This window comes from Bos mutus, chromosome 28 (assembly GCF_027580195.1).
Source record: "Bos mutus isolate GX-2022 chromosome 28, NWIPB_WYAK_1.1, whole genome shotgun sequence".
Classification (NCBI taxonomy): Eukaryota; Metazoa; Chordata; class Mammalia; order Artiodactyla; family Bovidae; genus Bos; species Bos mutus.
In genome coordinates, this window is record NC_091644.1 from 41,960,970 (window position 1) to 41,979,080 (window position 18,111).

The following is an 18,111-nucleotide window of genomic DNA, read 5'->3' on the forward strand; positions in this document are numbered from 1 at the left end:
CCAGAGAGAACAATTTCCCCGTGGTAACACAGCCGGTGAGTCACAGGGTGAGAGTCTGAGCCCAAATCTTGGCTTTCTAAAGTATCTTCCTGCACTCAAAAAAAAAAAGTTTTATGTTTTAGTCCCTGTTCATCCAGTCATCAAGGGATTCACACCATCTTTCAGTCCAGCCCAGTGTGCAGTAGTTTCCATGCAGCCTTGATTTTTCTCGGGGTAGCATGTTGGTTAGGATGGTGGGTCCTAGAGCCAGGCAGCCTGCTTCCTGGTCTCACTGCGTGTTGTCTTTCAGCAGTTTAAATGCTTCACTTCCTTGTCTGCCCATGAGGATGACAGTTGTACCTAGCTCACTGCAATTAAACAGTAATTGAGTTCCAATACGTGTAAATGGTTAGGATTGTGCCTGGCACCTAGTAAGAATATAGTGCATGTTACTATTATTGTTATTGTTATTTTTACTACTAATGCTCCTGATTCCCACCAAAGAGGTCTCTGGCTAGCCCATTATCTGCTACAACTATCTGAATAGTATCCACTCCTGTTATTCTGAATATGAGTTTGACTTTAATTATCTTTTCAAAGAAATTAGGATGAAAACAGACCTCTTTTCATGTTGAAGAATGCATCCCAGAGCTCTTGTATTATTATGATGCTCAGTGTTTTGAACTTTACTTTTCTGAGGTTAGTTATAAAATCTCTTTCTGCATTTAATGTATTTACTACTTTTTACTGTCAGGGAATTTAAACTGAATGACATTAAAAGTTTCAGTTGCCCATCTTCTTGAACACTTGTGTCCTTAAACTAGAGGGTCACAATAAAGCTTTTTTTTTTTTTGCAAAGAAATAGATCAAATAAGATCAAATATTGAATTAAGAATAAATTTTTCAGAAATATTTGGGGCTTTAGGGAATTAGGGCAAATATTGCAGGTGGAAATATATTCTAGAATATTAAAATTTATTGGGTTTTTTTTTTGGACAAGTGAAGTTTAGTCAAAATACTGCCATGTTTTAACAGGTTGTCCTGACTCTAACTTCAAAATACCACTGACATAAGCAGTTTGATTAAAAACTGTTATGATCTTTAGAGTATATTTTGAGTAATGTTTTGACTGTGTTTTGAATAGAAGAGCTAGGGAAAAGACTGCAACTGCATACTGCAGTGGTGTGAATTATACCTACAGTTAAGCATTATGTTAATGCTTATATAATACTATGGTAATTGGAACCTCTCTTTTTGTTCTTAGTAGGTAATTGGCAGTAAATTGAGCACCTGCAGATATTGAGATATGTGATGCTCTTTGTTTATTTCTTCTAATGTTCATAGTAAAGTCACATTGCCATGTTATATGGATATTATGCAGGCTTATTACTAGCTCTTTTGAAATATAGATAGGAAATACCATAAAGATTATTTGGTATTTGAAACCGAGTGATGGGCTTAGACAAAGATAATTGCTTTTTGCAGGCAGATGTTTTATAGATGGCTTTAATAATTTAAACCTAGATAGAACTAGACTGACTAGCAAATACCAAATGGCAGGAGAATTCAATTACATCTCATTAACTCTAAGTTTCCTTTAACTGCTTCTAGTCCTTGGAGCTGCCTTTTAAGATTTGGTAGAGAATTTAGTTGCCTATTTCGGTCTGAAATCCTTTATTCATTCCTTTAATGTTTCTGTCTTCTTTATCCCAGCTATTGCGTATGTGCTGATTGGCAGTGGTCTCTATGATGAAGCAATAAGACATTTTTCAACAATGCTTCAGGTAATTTTTCTTCTTAATCATATAATTGCAAGTTTATAGTAATGACAAAAATATGGACTTATGTGTAACTAAATTGCTGCAATAAATCATAGATTTTAAGATTTTACAAGAAAGTAAAGGAAATCAGCCCTGACTGAGCCCTTTCTTGGTGGTGCAGGCCTCATAACATGCTCTCGTTGAATCTTTGCAGCGTTACTTCATTTTAAAGGAGATCAGGCAATTTGCTTGTAGTCTCCCCACCATCAACAGGCAGAGATGAGATTCAAATGCAAGTTTCAGAAAGATAAACATTAGCTTCAGTTCATTTTACTGTCTACCTTGATATCTCTCATGAGATGCAGACACTGGAAATTCTTGGAATTATGGATGTTTACTCTTTGTGCAGGTGCTGATCTGCATGGTTAAGTCCACTCATGGATTTGTTTCTCACCGTAAAGTATAAGACCCTTCAGTAGGAGCATTGGACCTCTGCTTACTGATGGCTGTGTTAAAGTCTGGTTCAGACCAAGTGCTTAAATACCTCAGTATAAGAGCTGCATAGGAGACCTGTAAAATGCAGCCTGACATTATTGTCCATATATCTTGGGTCATTATTTAACTGTATTCTGGTAGATGCTTGGCCATTATCCATTATCTGTTCAGGATGGTCAAGTAAGATTAGAAATACCTGAGTTCTAATCTATCTCTGCTGCTCACTAGAAAGTTATTTAACCTCCTGGATTATGGGCACAATAATAACTGCCTCCAAAAACATTCTAGTTCAGTTTAAATGAAGTATCTTTAAAAAGTACTTTACTAGATGCCTGGCACATATAGTAAGTGCTCAGTTAATTTCAGCCACTCAAAGTACCATTCTGGCTTATTCGTCTGTGCTAATACAATAAGAGCCAGTAGACAGTTTAAAATTCAGCAGGCTGATTACATTTTAAAATTTCAGTTTTGAAAATTTTGCTCTTCTTTTCTCTTTTCAAACATAGAATTAATTATGTTGATAACTTAGTCTTCACTCTCAAATAATCAATAAGATGTTTTTATAGTTATTACTTTAAACTCCTTGCATCTAACCGGCTGTGTGTTTGAGTGGTCATATGGGATAATATTCTTCAGTGGAGTTTAAAGTACAATGGGTAGATTATAAAGTTTTAAAAATCATCCTTTTGTTTAGCATTGCAATATTTAAAAAGGTAAGAAAGCACTGGTTTGAAAGGGGAGCTTTGATACATTTATAAGAGCACATACCAGTTAATTTATGATAGCAACCAGGAGATAGCAGTTTGAGCTTGCAGATGTCTTACCAGTTCATTCAGCTTTTTGAAAAATATTATCTGTCTAGTTGAAGGTAACACAACAATGTTAAATAAAATAAGTAATAAAAAATTTCTTAATTCTGCCACTCTAACATTATTTAAGTTTTTTGTTTATGACCTTTTCAAAGTATGTGTTTTTTTTTTATAGACTGAATATATATATATTATTTTGTATTACTTTTCACTTTTTAATTTTATAAAGTTTTTCAGTGTTTCTCTACAGTTATTATTTTAATGACTCTATAGTATCTCTGGTGTCCATTTATTATTGTAAAACTTCTCTTGCAGTTGTGTTCAGAAAGTAGATCAGAATTTTTCTGTTTGTGCTAAGAAAAGATATTAATATACTGAAGTTTGATATAGTATTTTCATCAGTCTACATTGGGTTGCTTTCAGCTGATAGAATTTTCTTTGAGAATGTGTGGAGTATAAATTAGACTGCAGCTTCTGGTGATCCAGACTACTGATGGGGCAGGAGTGGCAGTCAGGGGAGCAGTAGGAAGTTCAGATGCTCCAGGCCCATGGAAGACAGGCCTGTGTCCTCATTCATAGCACGTCTTCACACGGAACTCAGTGCCTTGGCTTTCCTGCTGGTGCTCTTCCTGGTGATGTCTCTCTTCCCTTTTGTTTTGGTTCTTCCCAGCCTTTTCTGCATCATAAGACATGTGGAAAATTGTATTTTCACGACACACTGGAATAATAAGCAGGAGCAAGTTTAGAGGCATCCATATAGAGCTTGGTGAAAATCTGTCACGTTTTCTTTATGTTATATGACTGCAATAAATATATAATACAAAGATTTGATATTAATGATAAAATTCTTTTTTAAATTTTAATAAGACTTGATCCTGCTTTTCTGGATGTAGTTTTTCTATATTAGGCTTTATGAAATTGGTGCACATAATTCCTACGAAAGAGGAATTTGATTTCTTCAAATTCTTGATAGCCAATCTCATCAAGGAACTCTACAACCAGGTGGGAGTGAATGTCCAAAGAACAGTTATTGCTACTTCTCTAACTCTTCTAACCAAAACTCTTTTTCTTATCGTGAGTCCGAATTTACATGTCAGTCTCTTTAATTGTATTCTCACAGAATGACCATTCTTTAAGTGCTCTTCCTTTTCTCCCTTTGGCAAAGGTAGCAATGCTTTGTCTTGCAGTAATGAAATTGGTTTTTAGCCCAGCAATACTTTTTATTTTTATTGTCCAGTATTCAGAAGAGGGATAAAGTATCTCTCCAAGCATGGAGAGTTGCCTCATTAGGACTCAGCCCAGGATCACTGGAGGGTCATTTCTGTCAGTGCATTGTGTCAACTGTTAGACACCCATCTGCTCCTTGCAGGGCCTCCTACATGTGCAAAAACCCCGTGTTTTTTTTGGCTGTGCCATGTTGTAGTTGCAGCATGTGGGATCTAGTTCCCTGACCAGGGACTGAACCCAGGTCCCCAGTGTTGGGAGCATTAACCCAGTAATCATACCTTAGCAAATCTTCAGTGATAACTGTTCACAGACAAACTTTTCCAGTTTTTTTAGTTTGTTGTTGTTGTTGTTTCGTCAGCGAAGTCTGGTCTGACTCTTTGCAAAACCATGGACTGTAGCCGGCCCAGCTCCTCTGTCTATGGGATTTCCCAGGCAAGAATACTGGAGTCGGTTGCCATTTCCTTTTTAGCTCGTTAACTCTTGACAAAATGTTTCTCTTGGACAGACTGCAAGCTCCAGCATGAAGCAACAACGCATGGAATCAGATTCCATTCATAGAAAGCTGAAGACAAATGGCGCCATGGGTGCTGGGATTTTATTATAGTTACTGTATATATAAGATCATGTAATGTGAAATTTGGATCTATGCACGAGGACACTTATATTCCAGAATGACCTTTTGATGTTAAGCTTTTGTACCTTCTCATTGGCTTAGTTGCAGGATCAAGAAGAAACTTATGGGATATTTCTATAATCTTTGTTGTTTCAATGTGTTCATTTTAATATTTATCCAAATATGGGTTGTTTGGCACATCTTTAAAGGAAGACAGTATTCCCTGAGCATCACAGTTTCCAACTGAACACAATTGCGAGATTTATTAGCTCTGTCCATCTTGGTTGGAAACTCTTGATTTTAAAAGCTTGTCAATCGGTGTTGTCTCCATATCCATGTCTTTGTGTCCTTTCCACACGTGTTGGTGCCTCCATCGTAGTGTTCTGGAAAGCAGGAACCTCTCCTGATTTCTGTGCTGCTTCGATGCTCATGCAGGGCTGGGTGACCCAAGTACTGTGATGATGTTCAATGAGGCAGTTGACCTTTGCTATTAGTTGTGTGACTTTGAACTCATCTGATTCTGATCTGATTGTAATGGAACTGAATTCATGAGAGAACTTTGGGTTTTTTTAACATTAGCAGAGAAAATGTAAAACATTCCTCTGCTCGTGATCTTGTAGTCTTGCTTATGTACATACGTATGTGCACCTGCCACTCACACAGAACTCAGTCCTCCGAACATTGCTGTGCAGTGTCATTTTTTACTTCTTTGTCTTTGATCCAGTGACTTGCAGGTTTAAACAAAAAGCCAACCTTGTGGTGGAAAAATGAATATTTGTAAATTTTAAAATCACTATGTAAATAATATAATCAGTATGGTAAATTAGACATTTATGGGTTTAAAAAAAAATTTTTTTTTTGATTTGAGACATCTAAGTGGACCTGACTCCAGTAAGCTATCTTATTATATCATGATTTTGTATTTGCATAAGGTGAATAATATTGGACAATTGAAATATTAGTTTAATTCATTTAAAATTCTGAAAATGTTATAAAGTGTAAATATTATTAAACTCATGTATTTAAAAATACTTCAAAATGATATTCTGAGCTCAAATTGTTTTTAGAAATAAACATTTTTTATTTGAAAAAATAGTTCATTGTAACATTTCATAAAGAAAGAATTGTATCTTATTGTTAACATCCAAAGCCCGTGATAAAATAATAAAGTTGTATCAATCAAAAAAAGTAATGAAACCTACCAATTAAATTTAGGAACCTGTTATACTAGACTGTATTGTGGTATGATAGCAACCGCAATAATTATATGAGGCTTCCCAGGTGGCGCTAGTGATAAAGAACCCGCCTGCCATGCAGGAGACATAAGAGATGTGGGTTAGATCCTTGGGTTGGGAAGATCCTCTGGAGGAGGGCATGCAACCCACTCCAGTATTCTTGCCTGGAGAATCCCCATGGACAGAGGAGCCTGGAGGGCTAGAGTCCATCGGGTCGCAAAGATTCAGACACGACTGAAGCAACTTAGCACACATACACAATAATTGTATATTCTTTTATGTTGTTGGAAAAGAATTCTAAAAAAAAAAATAAGTTGAATAATAGAGGAAACTTGAATAACATGCATCTGTAAAGTATTTAGGTTTTGTCCGTTCAATTTACAACAACGTTCTTGTCTTGAGAATCCCAGGGACGGGGGAGCCTGGTGGGCTGCCGTCTATGGGGTCGCACAGAGTCGGACACGACTGAAGCGACTTAGCAGCAGCAGCAGCAGCAAAGGATGTTTAGTTATTGTGATTGTTATCACGGTCATAGTCTAGTATTACGGGTTCCAGCTCAACGGCATACTCTGCCCTGAACCTGCCACATTCCCCCACCCACAACTGAAAAAGAATCTCTAGTCATACCTTCGTGTCACCAAGCTCAATGAGTGGCCCCCTCCATAGGGTTACAACATGTTTCACACATATGTGTGTCTCTTACTTCATCACAGCTCTGTCTGTATATCTCCTAAGTATCTCCTTCATCCATCTGCTGCTCCCAGCTCTGTTCAAACCATGGCCAGCCACTTTGATCTGCCAGATGACAGATGGGGCCAACATTTCCTGGCTTCTCTCCTCACACCCTCCACACACATGCACATGTGCACACCATACAAACATGTACTTTAAACACTCATATACTTTGCTGTTGGTTTTAGGTTAAAGATAAAAATCTTTAATATGGTTCCTACCTGCTTCTCCAACCTCAGCTTGGAGATGCCGTATTCCTTGCTTCCCTCAGAGTCTTTGCACCATCTGGTCCAGTCATTCTGGGATTCCCCCACCCCCTAAGATCTCAGTCCAGGTATTTAAATCTTTATACATCTTATAAAGCACCATTGATCTCTCTTACACTTACTGAGGGTGTAACATTTATATTTTTGGTTCTTTGGCTGTGCTCCAAGAAAGCAAGAATCTTTTGCCATCTGTGTTGGTTTTTCTTCCTGTGGTATTTGTAGCACATGGGATGGGACATGCTCATAGCTGGCCCTGAGTAAATATTTATTGAAAGAATGACTAACATCCATATGACATATAGTGAAACAGAGGAGAGGAGCATACCTATTTTCCAGGGGCATCTGTAAGGAGTTAGAAAAGAGGGGGTGTTTAAGCTGAGACTTGGAGGATGGAAAGATTTTCCTGGGCATAGAGACAATGGGTGAGTGTTTCAGGCAGATGAGAGCATTTGCAAATGCACCCAACTTGGGAGCCCATGTTGCATCTAGGGAACTACTGCTGCTGCTAAGTCACTTCAGTTGTGTCCGACTCTGTGCGACCCCATAGATGGCAGCCCACCAGGCTCCCCCATCCCTGGGATTCTCCAGGCAAGAACACTGGAGTGGGTTGCCATTTCCTTCTCCAATGCATGAAAGTGAAAAGTGAAAGTGAAGTTGCTCAGTCATGTCCCACCCTCAGCGACCCCATGGACTGCGGAGCCTTCCAGGCTCCTCCGTCTGTGGGATTTTCCAGGCAAGAGTACTGGAGTGGGTTGCCATTGCCTTCTCCAGGGAACTACTAAGTAATGCCAATTTTTAGAGTATTAATTGGGAGTAGGGGAGTGAAAGGAGGTGAATGGTGATGTAGAAAAGTGATCAGTGATTTTTGCAAAGGCATTTAGATGTCACCTCACTGTTTTTCAAATTCTGAGGACCCTTTAGTAGGTGCTGAAATTAATTGATGAGTCAAGACTAACACTTTTTAAATGAAATACAGCTGATAAGGAAATATCAGATAACGTTGTGTACATCAAGGCTTGATGAGACTTAGTGAAATTTTTGTTTCTGATGTGTTTGTGTGTATATTTATGTATATATGTATGAATGTTCTGCGTTACAGTGTAAAATGTATTTCTTAAAGTGAAAAATGTTTGAATTTTGCTGTTGTAGGTGTTGGGAAGCCAATGAATAGTTTCAGCCAGGGAAGTGTCATGATCAGACTTAGTGTTAGTTAACTCTTAATATGGGCCTGGAGACTGGATGGGAAGAAACAGGAAGTGGTTAAGGCCATTGCAGTAGCCACATGAGAGGAAGTGGCTGCTGGATCAGGAGATGAAACTGCCAGGATTTCTTGAGAAGGTGTGTTGGCTGAGGAGATGAGGGTGACTTCCAGAGTGGCTGGTGTGGCCACAGGGTATATGAAAATGTCAGTCAAACAAGAATAACTATTTATTTTTAATTTTTTTCTATTGGAGGGTAATTGCTTCACGATGTTGTATTGGTTTCTGCTGTACAATATGAACCAGCCATGTGTGCTGTGCTGTGCTTGGTCACTCAGTTGTGTCTGACTCTTTGTGACCCCATGGACTGTAGCCCACCAGGCTCCTCTGTCCATGGGGATTCTCCAGGCAGGAATACTGGAGTGGGTTGCCATGCCCTCCTCCAGAGGATCTTCCCAACCCAGGCATCGAACCCACGGTTCCCACATTGCAGGTGGGGAAGTCCAGGAATACTGGAGTGGGTAGCCTATCCCTTCCCTAGCAGATATTCCTGACCCAGGAATCAAACTGGGGCCTCCTGCATTGCAGGCGGATTCTTTACCAGCTGAGCTACCAGGGAAGCCCAAATCAGTCATAAATATACATATATCCCCTCCCTCTTGAGCCTCCCTCCCACTCCCCATCCCACCTGCAGGTCATCACAGGGCACCAAGCTGAGCTCCCTGTGCTATACGGCAGCTGCCTGCTAGCTGCCTGTTTTACACATGGTAGTATAGATACGTCCGGAGAAGGCAATGGCCACCCACTCCAGTACTCTTGCCTGGAAAATCCCATGGGCGGAGGAGCCTGGTGGGCTGCCGTCTGTGGGGTCGCACAGAGTCGAACATGACTGAAGCGCTTAGCAGCAGCAGCAGTGTAGATACGTCAGTGCTACTCTCTCGATTCATCCCACCCGCTCTGTCCCCTCCTGCGTCCACACGTGCATCCTCTATGTCTGCATCTCTATTCCTGCCCCACAGAAGGTTCATCAGTGCCATAACTCTTTATTAAATATACTTTTTTTTCTAATTTACCTCTTGTCATTTGTTATAAAAATTTTCTCAGTTGAGGAGAAAAGCTTCTTGGATAGTGTGTTTGGAGACACATCTGAAAGTGGGGTTTGCTTTCACCGGAGCCCGTCCTCAGCAGGCATGAGCAGCATGGGATCTCCAGCCGCCCGCTCTGCCCAGCCTGGACGAGGTGCTGCTGTCACTGTGCTGTCTTCCGGCAGGTGCCCGTCCTAGGGAAACACGTGAAGACTGTCTTAGTTTGATTCCTCAATGGGGAGCTCTCTTTCCTGCTTTTCCTTAACCTCTGGCCCTGGATCCCACTCCCAGACTACTTGCTCTGCCTTTCTTTCAGCCAGGAAGAATATTTAAATGTTGAAGTTTTATCTCCAGGTGATAGAATTATAGGGTGCCCTTTACCTTCTTTTTTTTTTTGCTTTTCTTCATTTTCTAAATCTTCTATAATTTATAATAAGTTTTGTATTTAATTTATTTAAATACAATATTTTCAATTGATAGTAAAGTTTTCTATTACTTTCTGTAATATGTTTTACTTAACATTTTTTTTTTCCTGATTATAAACGTATGTGTGTGTTAAACAATTAAAAGGAATGCATCAGTGTATTAAGCAGAATAGGAAGATATCTAGTAATCCCACTTTCCAGAGAAGATTACCGTTAGTGTTTTGGGGAGCATTTTTCTGTGCACATATTGACCCACATAATCGTACACAAGCCTTATTTATAGGAGGTGACTGCCATTCTTCTGTCATTCTCCAGTTAGCAAATAGCGTGGGCAGCCTTTCATGTCAGATACACACATGTGGTAAATCAGAGATCCAAGACTATATGGGAGCCAGAGAAGCAAATTAAATGAGCAAAGTGAGTTGATGTACTGTAGAGGCTCATGGTGAGCTGGTGAATGCATATCCTTGTAAATAGGCATCCAGTACTTCGCTCTAGTTGGGTTTTGTTGTTGCCGTCATGTTCTCACATTCTCATGCCCAAGTGTGAGTCCGTCATTGTTGGATTTTTTTATTTTCCAAGAGAAGCTAGAAATCTGTAATTGTTTACTTATTTCAACTTTCCATATACCGTGAGGCCCGTCTGCTGGCTGGGTTGTAACCACTGATGCCTTGTTGTGTGTTAGTCACTCAGTGGTGTCTGACTCTTTGCGGCCCCATGGGGTGTAGCCCACCAGGCTCTTCCATCCATGGGATGTCCCAGGCAAGAATCCTGGAGTGGGTTGCCATTTCCTTCTCCAGGGATCTTCCTGACCCAGGGATTGAACCTGAGTCCCGCGCATTGCAGGCAAACTCTTTACTGTCTGATCTACCAGGGAAGCCCCAACCAGTGATGTACCAACTTACTACTTGATGTGGTGTACCTGATTCTGTTTATGGTAGCCTTTTTTGGGGGCGTTGTTTTTTAGTGAATAGCATCTTATCCTTTGTTTTTTCCCATTTACTTATCATTTAAGTTGATATGTCTTTTTCTACAATACTGGCAGACAGTCGCAGATTTGAAACTGATTATAGATTGGTCTGCAAGATACATCATCTGATGTAGTCCTGTTAAATTCTTCACTCAGGACCTGATAGCCAGAAGCTATGTACTCTTTTTTCTCCAATGTATAGGGAAGGGTTCAAAGAAGAGGGTAAGAGTTGCACAGGTTACCTGCTGACAAGTGGTGTTTCACTCTGCAAGTGAGGCAGTTCATACCGCTGGCCGGTGTATGGGACTTGATGGAGGGGCAGCAGACTCTGTCCTTGGGCTCAAGAGGCGTTTTATCCAGGGCACATGGGAGCAGGTTGCAAGAAAGGTTTGGTTCTTATTCTGACCTATTAGAGGATTGTATTATATTAATACCTGATAGATTGTGGAGCCAACTCATCTCTTGTTCCTCATTGAGCTGGCTGTGATGGGTTCTTTCCTTCTCAGATTATTTCATGACTGTCTGAAAACAGATGAACCAGGAAGAGGCATCACCCAGTCCACTACTCCTGTCTCTGCTTCTCTGAGCACCCGTTTTCTCTCTGTGCTGTGACTGCTGGTGCTGCCAATATAGAGTTGTTGAGAGGATTACAATTTAAATAAGATGACTGTGTGAAAGAAGCTAGCACAAAGCGCAGTAATATTGGTTTTATTTTTTTAGTGTTTTAAAATGTAAATCTCTTATTCGTGTCTCATTCAAATGAGTTTTAAAAATGTAGACTCTTTTGGTCGGGGACTGTGTATTGATTGACAGGAGTGATGGCAGCATAACATAGAGCTGTCATTTGCAGCATTAACGTGCTTTAAGCAGAAACTGATTCGTTTTGTTTTGTTTATAGTTTTTGACGTGTTTCTGTTTTGGTCTGACTAGGAGGAGCCTGATCTGGTTAGTGCAATTTATGGCCGAGGGATAGCCTATGGAAAGAAGGGACTACATGTGAGTATGGAATAGTCACGCTTACCATAGTGTCTACATGGCTGGACTCAGACCAGGGTTTCCATGGAGCCCCTCCCTGCTCTCTGAGCTCTGATCGGACAGCGGTGGTAGTGTCCCAGTTCACAGATGAGACAGTGGCCACAGGGGACTTCCTCAAGGTCAAGTGGCTGGAAAGTAGAGGGCTGGCAATTTCTGCCCAGGTCTTCTGAGGTCAGTTTCACCTCACTTTCTATTCTAAAAGGACAGCCTTTGCCAGTCTAAACTTTAGTTCATGATGAACTGAACATAAGCCAAGAAAAGCATGAGACCTTGACAGAATCCCTGAGAAATACTCATTGGTGTAAGAGAGAAACTGGGTATCAACAGTTTACAGTACTTAGAACCCTTCAATTTTTAAAGGTTGAATAGAATAACAGAAGTTTTTTTGTAAAATATTATGAAAAGTAAATTATTTTAAATTTGTTATATATTATTCTTAGATAGATATATCTTTGGAGCCTTATTTCACTTATTTCTCTGAGGAGTGTGGGAAGAAGGTTATAATAAGTATATTTTTTGGTCAAACAAAGGCACTTTGGTGTAAAAATGAAGACCTTCCTGAGATTATATAGTAAATAATGCAGTGGTCTAGGTCAGATGTCCAAATTTTCAGTCTTGAACATTATACATGAGCTTTTTTCTTTTATATTAAAAATATTCAAATGAAATTATGCTTTTAGAGAGAAATGTCACTTGGTATTTTTGTGAATTAAAAAGCAATTGTCCTAATTGCCTGCTGGCCTATTGGAGAAATCTTGTATAATATTGTATGCTTCTGGGACATAAGAAAGCAGACTGCACAGGAACTCAGGTTTGGAAATGATGAAGATGTTTAGGAAGGGAGCATCAGTAAGTAGCCCTACTTAGTTTCAGGGCATCAGTAAATGATCAGAGTTGCCCTAGTAAAGGTCAGAGATAAGCTGCTTCTTCCTTATTCTCATCTCTCTTCATTTTATATCTTGATGTGAAATTTGCTTATATCTTTAATGTACTTTTAATGTAAAAGTAACATCCTCATGTATTTTTGATATGAAAGTAATGTGTAAATTTTAAAGAGAACAGGCTTACCTAGGCTCCTCTAGGAGTAGGTGTATAGGCCCAGAGGGGTTTTGACTGACACTAACTTGGCTCCTCTGTTCCCACATTGCCACTGGTCAGCATCATTTTGCACACTGGTGTCCACATGCTCATCCCTTGAAATCGGCTGATGTACTGTTTAAATAGGTTAAATTGAGAAAACATCTTGCCACCTGTGCTAGACGTAGCCAAGAATCTGTGCTAGGTAGCCAAGTCCAACGTGGGTAGGTAGACTTGAGCAAGTTAAACAATTACAGCTTATTTAACTTGGCAGATCTCTTACACAGAAGCTAAGTTCCTGTTTATTTCTAAATAAATAGTTATGTCATTACTAAATTATTAGTTTTTTCAGAAGTCTGTTCAAGCTGGCTTTGCGTAACAGTGCATCTCACACTGAGCTAATGCCTTTTCAAGGACATTAAGAACGCTGAGCTTGCTCTGTTCGAACTGAGCCGAGTAATTACCTTGGAACCAGATCGTCCAGAGGTATTTGAGCAGCGAGCAGAAGTGAGTGTGGTTTTCTTTTTCCCTCTGTTATTGGATTTTAAAATTTTTCAGATTTTTTTTTCCTTTTATTTTATTGCTGATAAATTTTAAGCCTCCTGTATACCTATTGTGTTTTCCTCCATAGGTACATAATGCATTTAAACAGTTGAAATTACTAGAAAACTATGGGCTGAGTGATACTCTTTCCTGATTTACCATGTTAAATCTTTGCTGATTTAACATGTATTAGTAACATTTAGTATTAAAATACACTTATGATGTGAACCACCACTGTCCATGTTCACTGAAAAATATGACATATGTGTTTACTGTGTATATGACATACTTTATTTGGCAAAACAGTATGGCAGTGTGATCAAATGAGGTCTATTGCCTTTCGAAGCGCGCGCGCGTGTGTGTGTGTGTGCGCGCTCACTTGTATCTAATTCTTAGGAGATACACCACCTACATGGAGATGTAGACTAGGTAAGGGTGACCATAACCGGAACTTAGGACTCAAGGTGGAGACAGTTCCAGGTAATACGTGTGACAGCGGACACCACGGAGTGGGCACTTGTTCAGGGGCAGAAAAACATGGTCTGCTGGATCCCTGGGACAGACTGGCAAGGGGACAGGCATTGGCAGTATCTGCAGAGGTCTCGCTGAGGAGGTGATGCTGGAGCTGGGTAGGAACCATGTCCTGGGGAACAAGGTGGAGAAGGGTGTTCAGGCCAGAGAAAGGACTCTGCAAGGCACCCCTTTTAATGTTTTTAAATGAAACATGTCCATTTTACCATTTTCATTAAACAATAGTAAACTATCCAAGTTTCCTATTGTATTTATTTTATTGCACATTTAACCATATTAAGAGCTGTAGAATTTATGTTAATATTTTCAATCTGACTAGAACTTAACTTTTAATTATCTGTTCTGGTGGGATTTCGTAGCTGGACTAAAGGGACAAATGACTTTTCCTCCTTCTTTTGAGGGCGAAAGCTTAACAAGCAAGGGAAGGGGAAATGTTTTAGTATTTTTAAAACTGCATTTGTGATGTTTTTGTTCTCAAAATTATAGTGTGTTAAATTACAGTTCAGTTTCTTAAAATGAGTTTTTTTGCTTTATTGGGGATTTGGCTTTCTGAAAGAAATTCTTTCTCAAATAATGAAAGAATTCATTACCTCTCGTCTGTTTTGGATTGCTACCCTAAGGGTTGAATGACTGTAATCTGTTCGCTGCTGCATGAGAGGCCTGTTGGTTTTTAGGGTGAGCACTGGGCAGCTCACTTGGTGACGCTCTGCTCCAGGGAGTGGGTGCTGGGTTCTTCCCTGCCATCACACTGATGCTCTGCTAAAATGTTACGGTAAAGCATGAATTTAATTAAGTGCACTTAGAAGACTGATTTGGCAGCTTTGAAAAATTTGTATAACTAATAAAAAGCTAATTGTATACCCAGAATGATATTGGTAATCAGAAAAGTGATTTCCAATGATCTTAAAAATAAATAGTAATATCCCCCTTTTCTGGCATTGTCAGGCAATAATATCATGATATAGTGAATTTTCCAGCTAAATTACAATATACTATTTGTTTATGTCAGAAATTGTTTTATGAGAAACTTTTCACTTTTATACTTTCTGAAATTGTCTATATTTAGTGAATGTAATTTAACCTTTTTTAGTTACTCTGGTCATTATTATGCATATTGATTTTTGTGCTAGGGTGCAATCATTCAGTTATGTTAATACTAATATACTAGGTTGGGATATTTTTCCTTCTAAAATATAACCCTAGACCACTATGTTTCTTGAATTCTAAGGGCACATATTCCATTTCTTTCCTCTCTCTGAGCTGTCTCTCTTGCTACTGGTGGTGTGCCTGCCTCAATCTTCTCTCTTGCTGGTTTTTAAGTTCCTGCAGAGGAGGAAACCAGTTAGTAAAACTTGATGGAAATGACCTGTGATAAAAACAGATTTAACCCTAATTTAAGAACATTTGTTCCAGATGAATTGCTTGAGCTTGACTGCATGAATACTGGTACCCATCTTGGATTATCTTACGTCTTTGGGTGGACTTGTGCATTCTGAGCTGTCTTCTGTGTTGCCATTGTTGCCTGAACACAGCTGACTGCTGGATCAAAAGAGCGTTCAGAACAGGCCTGCAGATGTTTTTTCATTACCTTGCAGATCATAACTGATGAGTTGAGAGTTGTTCACATCAGAGGGCTTCCACAACACCTGGAATCCCAGAAATTGCCATTTAGCACTTAATACCACAGATGGCGTAGCTAGATACCATGGGGACTCCAATCTGTGTTTATCAGTTCCTCTGTTTTAATGGTTTAGAGTTAAATTTCAGATTAATTTGACATGCCAAATTTTGTTCTGAAAGGTAAATGAGAGGTTGGGGAAAAATGGTTGCACTTCAAGAAAAGCAACATCCGTTATGAGACAGAACATGAAACAGGGACAGGGCAGTTGCCATGATCGTAGTTCTTCAGCATCGCCTTGACTGGATAAGGTCGGCAGCCCCTCAGCTGTTGACTTTGAATTTCACTGCACAGTACGTGGAGTCAAGGGTTCTAGGCTGCTGAGACAGTTGCATTGTAAGTGTGGGGTGGTAAAGCAGACTTGAAAAGTCAAAAGCGTTGGCAGTTGTAGGGGCAGTCACTGGGACTTTTCTCCCCTAATTACATTTTTGGGTTTATAGATTCTGTCCCCGCTGGGACGAATTAATGAAGCAGTGAATGATCTCACTAAAGCTATTCAACTTCAGCCCTCAGCACGGCTGTACAGACATCGCGGGACCCTGTACTTCATATCAGAGGTGAATTATTTTTGCCTTGAGATGTGTCCTTTCATGGTGGTAAAAATTTCAGCTCTCCTTCTACTTCAGAAAGTTACTATTTGGTAGATTTGGGTTTGGGGCTGTAGATTAATAGTTTGCGATATAAGACAATTATGAAAGCATTTTCTGTAGCTGAAATTGAACTCAGTGGAGAAATATTAAGTACCAGAAACACATTTTCTTGCTTGAATTGTCAGCAGTAACTAATTCTGGGCTAGGGGAAAAAAGAAAGAGTGGGAAACAGAAAAAGAGAAATTTGGTTTACAGATTATACCTTAACTTTTCTTGGAAATGTCAGCATAGAGAAGCAGGTGTGCATGTTATCAATGTGATCATTAAACTTAAGGGTTTGAATTTCTTTGGGTATCACAGCCCGAGAATCATCACCTGAACTAATGTGGCTTCCTAGACTGTAGCTTCTCAACCTAGCAAGATTACCTTTTATCATGAGTGGTATTTATAATTGCCATAGCTATTTTTGTTGGTTTACAGTCATTTCAATAATAATTTTCTATTGCAAAAGGAAATAGATTTAAAAAAACCTCAGTATAACACATTTTAAGGTTGATCTATATTATAATTATTTTAGACATCAAAATAATGGAATTATTTTGTAATAATACTAATTTGTAAAGTATCTATAGCAGATTATGACTTTAATAGTATTTAAAATAATATTCTTTTGTGGTTGAGACAGTATGCTTAAATTAGACCTTTGTGAGTTTCTCTCATCAATTAAAATCAGCTCTTTCAACAGTGTAAGCATGCTTCTAATATTTGTAGTCATGAAATGTTTCCTTTAAAGCCAGAAAGGGCACAGAATAAATTGGGAATTTTTTTTTTCCTCTATCGATCAAAAGTAGGACATGTCCAATATCTAACGAATACTACTTTATTTTTTTTTCGTTCTCCTTTTTGTAGGACTATGCAACAGCCCATGAAGACTTTCAGCAGTCCTTAGAACTGAACAAAAACCAGCCCATAGCTATGCTATACAAAGGTTTAACTTTCTTTCACAGAGGACTTCTGAAGGTGAAAGTGCTGTGCGATACGTGTACCTGCAGGGATGCTAGATCTCCCCGTGGAGGGAGGGACTGAGCCGGGCTTTAGTCTGGCAGGTTTTGAAATGACATCTCACATGTCCAGTTGGTTTATTTTAGAAAGTAGTTTGAATCAACAAATTCATTGAGCTCCTACTGTCTGATACGTACTTGGAGGAAGGTGCGAAAGGGAGAGGATGAAAGGTTATAAGGGAGGAATAATGCTTTACGCTTAGGACAGACGCAGTTTACAAAGCCTTTCTCCACATATGATTTATCACGTGGTGAATAAACCAAAGAAAGTAATATCAGCAGCGTGCTTTGGAAGCCATGGTGAGAAGCTCTCATTTGAACTCAGGAGTTAGGAAGGTCCAGAGAATAAGTGGACATCATCTTGACTCGGAAAGCAGAGCATGGTTGGGAAGGACTCTGAGGCTGAGAGGGAGGTGTGAGTAATGACCTGGGAGACACACCCATGCTTGGGAAGGGAGTCCTGGAAGGTCAAGAGCACTCTGCTGAGCATTTTGACTTTAGCTGGTAGGCCCGGAGGAGCTCTAAAGTCTAGATTTAGGGGAAATAGAAAGTTGAGATTCAATCTGTACTAAGGAAATGGTTGCTGATGTGGCGGTGACTGAAGAGGGTAAGGATAGGGGCTGACCAGGAGATGCTGCCTCATTCAGGTCAGGAGTGGTCAGATGGCCTGGGGGGGCTCTGGGGGCTGCAGGAGGGGTCCCCGCACTGTTGCTTGAAGACTCTGTCAGGAGGAGGGGTCAAGGGACAAAGGAGATGCTCTGTCTCAGCTGAGTGGGGCTGAAAGTCACCACCAGCTGCCCA

General features: G+C 39.7%; 1 protein-coding gene across 8 annotated transcripts in view; it reads left to right on the top strand.

Annotated features, from left to right (window-relative positions):
- The window catches only part of TTC13 (tetratricopeptide repeat domain 13), a 105,305-nt gene that overhangs the window by 23,303 nt on the left and 63,891 nt on the right, over positions 1-18,111 (top strand). For 3 of the 8 annotated variants that reach the window (XM_070364940.1, XM_070364938.1, XM_070364939.1), the window contains exons 4-8: positions 1,693-1,763; positions 11,726-11,791; positions 13,322-13,414; positions 16,100-16,216; positions 17,159-17,269. In XM_070364940.1, coding sequence (XP_070221041.1) covers positions 1,693-1,763; positions 11,726-11,791; positions 13,322-13,414; positions 16,100-16,216; positions 17,159-17,269 — 458 coding nt within the window. Of the gene's footprint in view, positions 1-579; positions 679-1,692; positions 1,764-11,725; positions 11,792-13,321; positions 13,415-16,099; positions 16,217-17,158; positions 17,270-18,111 lie in introns of all 8 variants that reach the window. The other 5 variants (XM_070364942.1, XM_070364941.1, XM_070364943.1 and 2 more) reach the window with 3 other exon arrangements.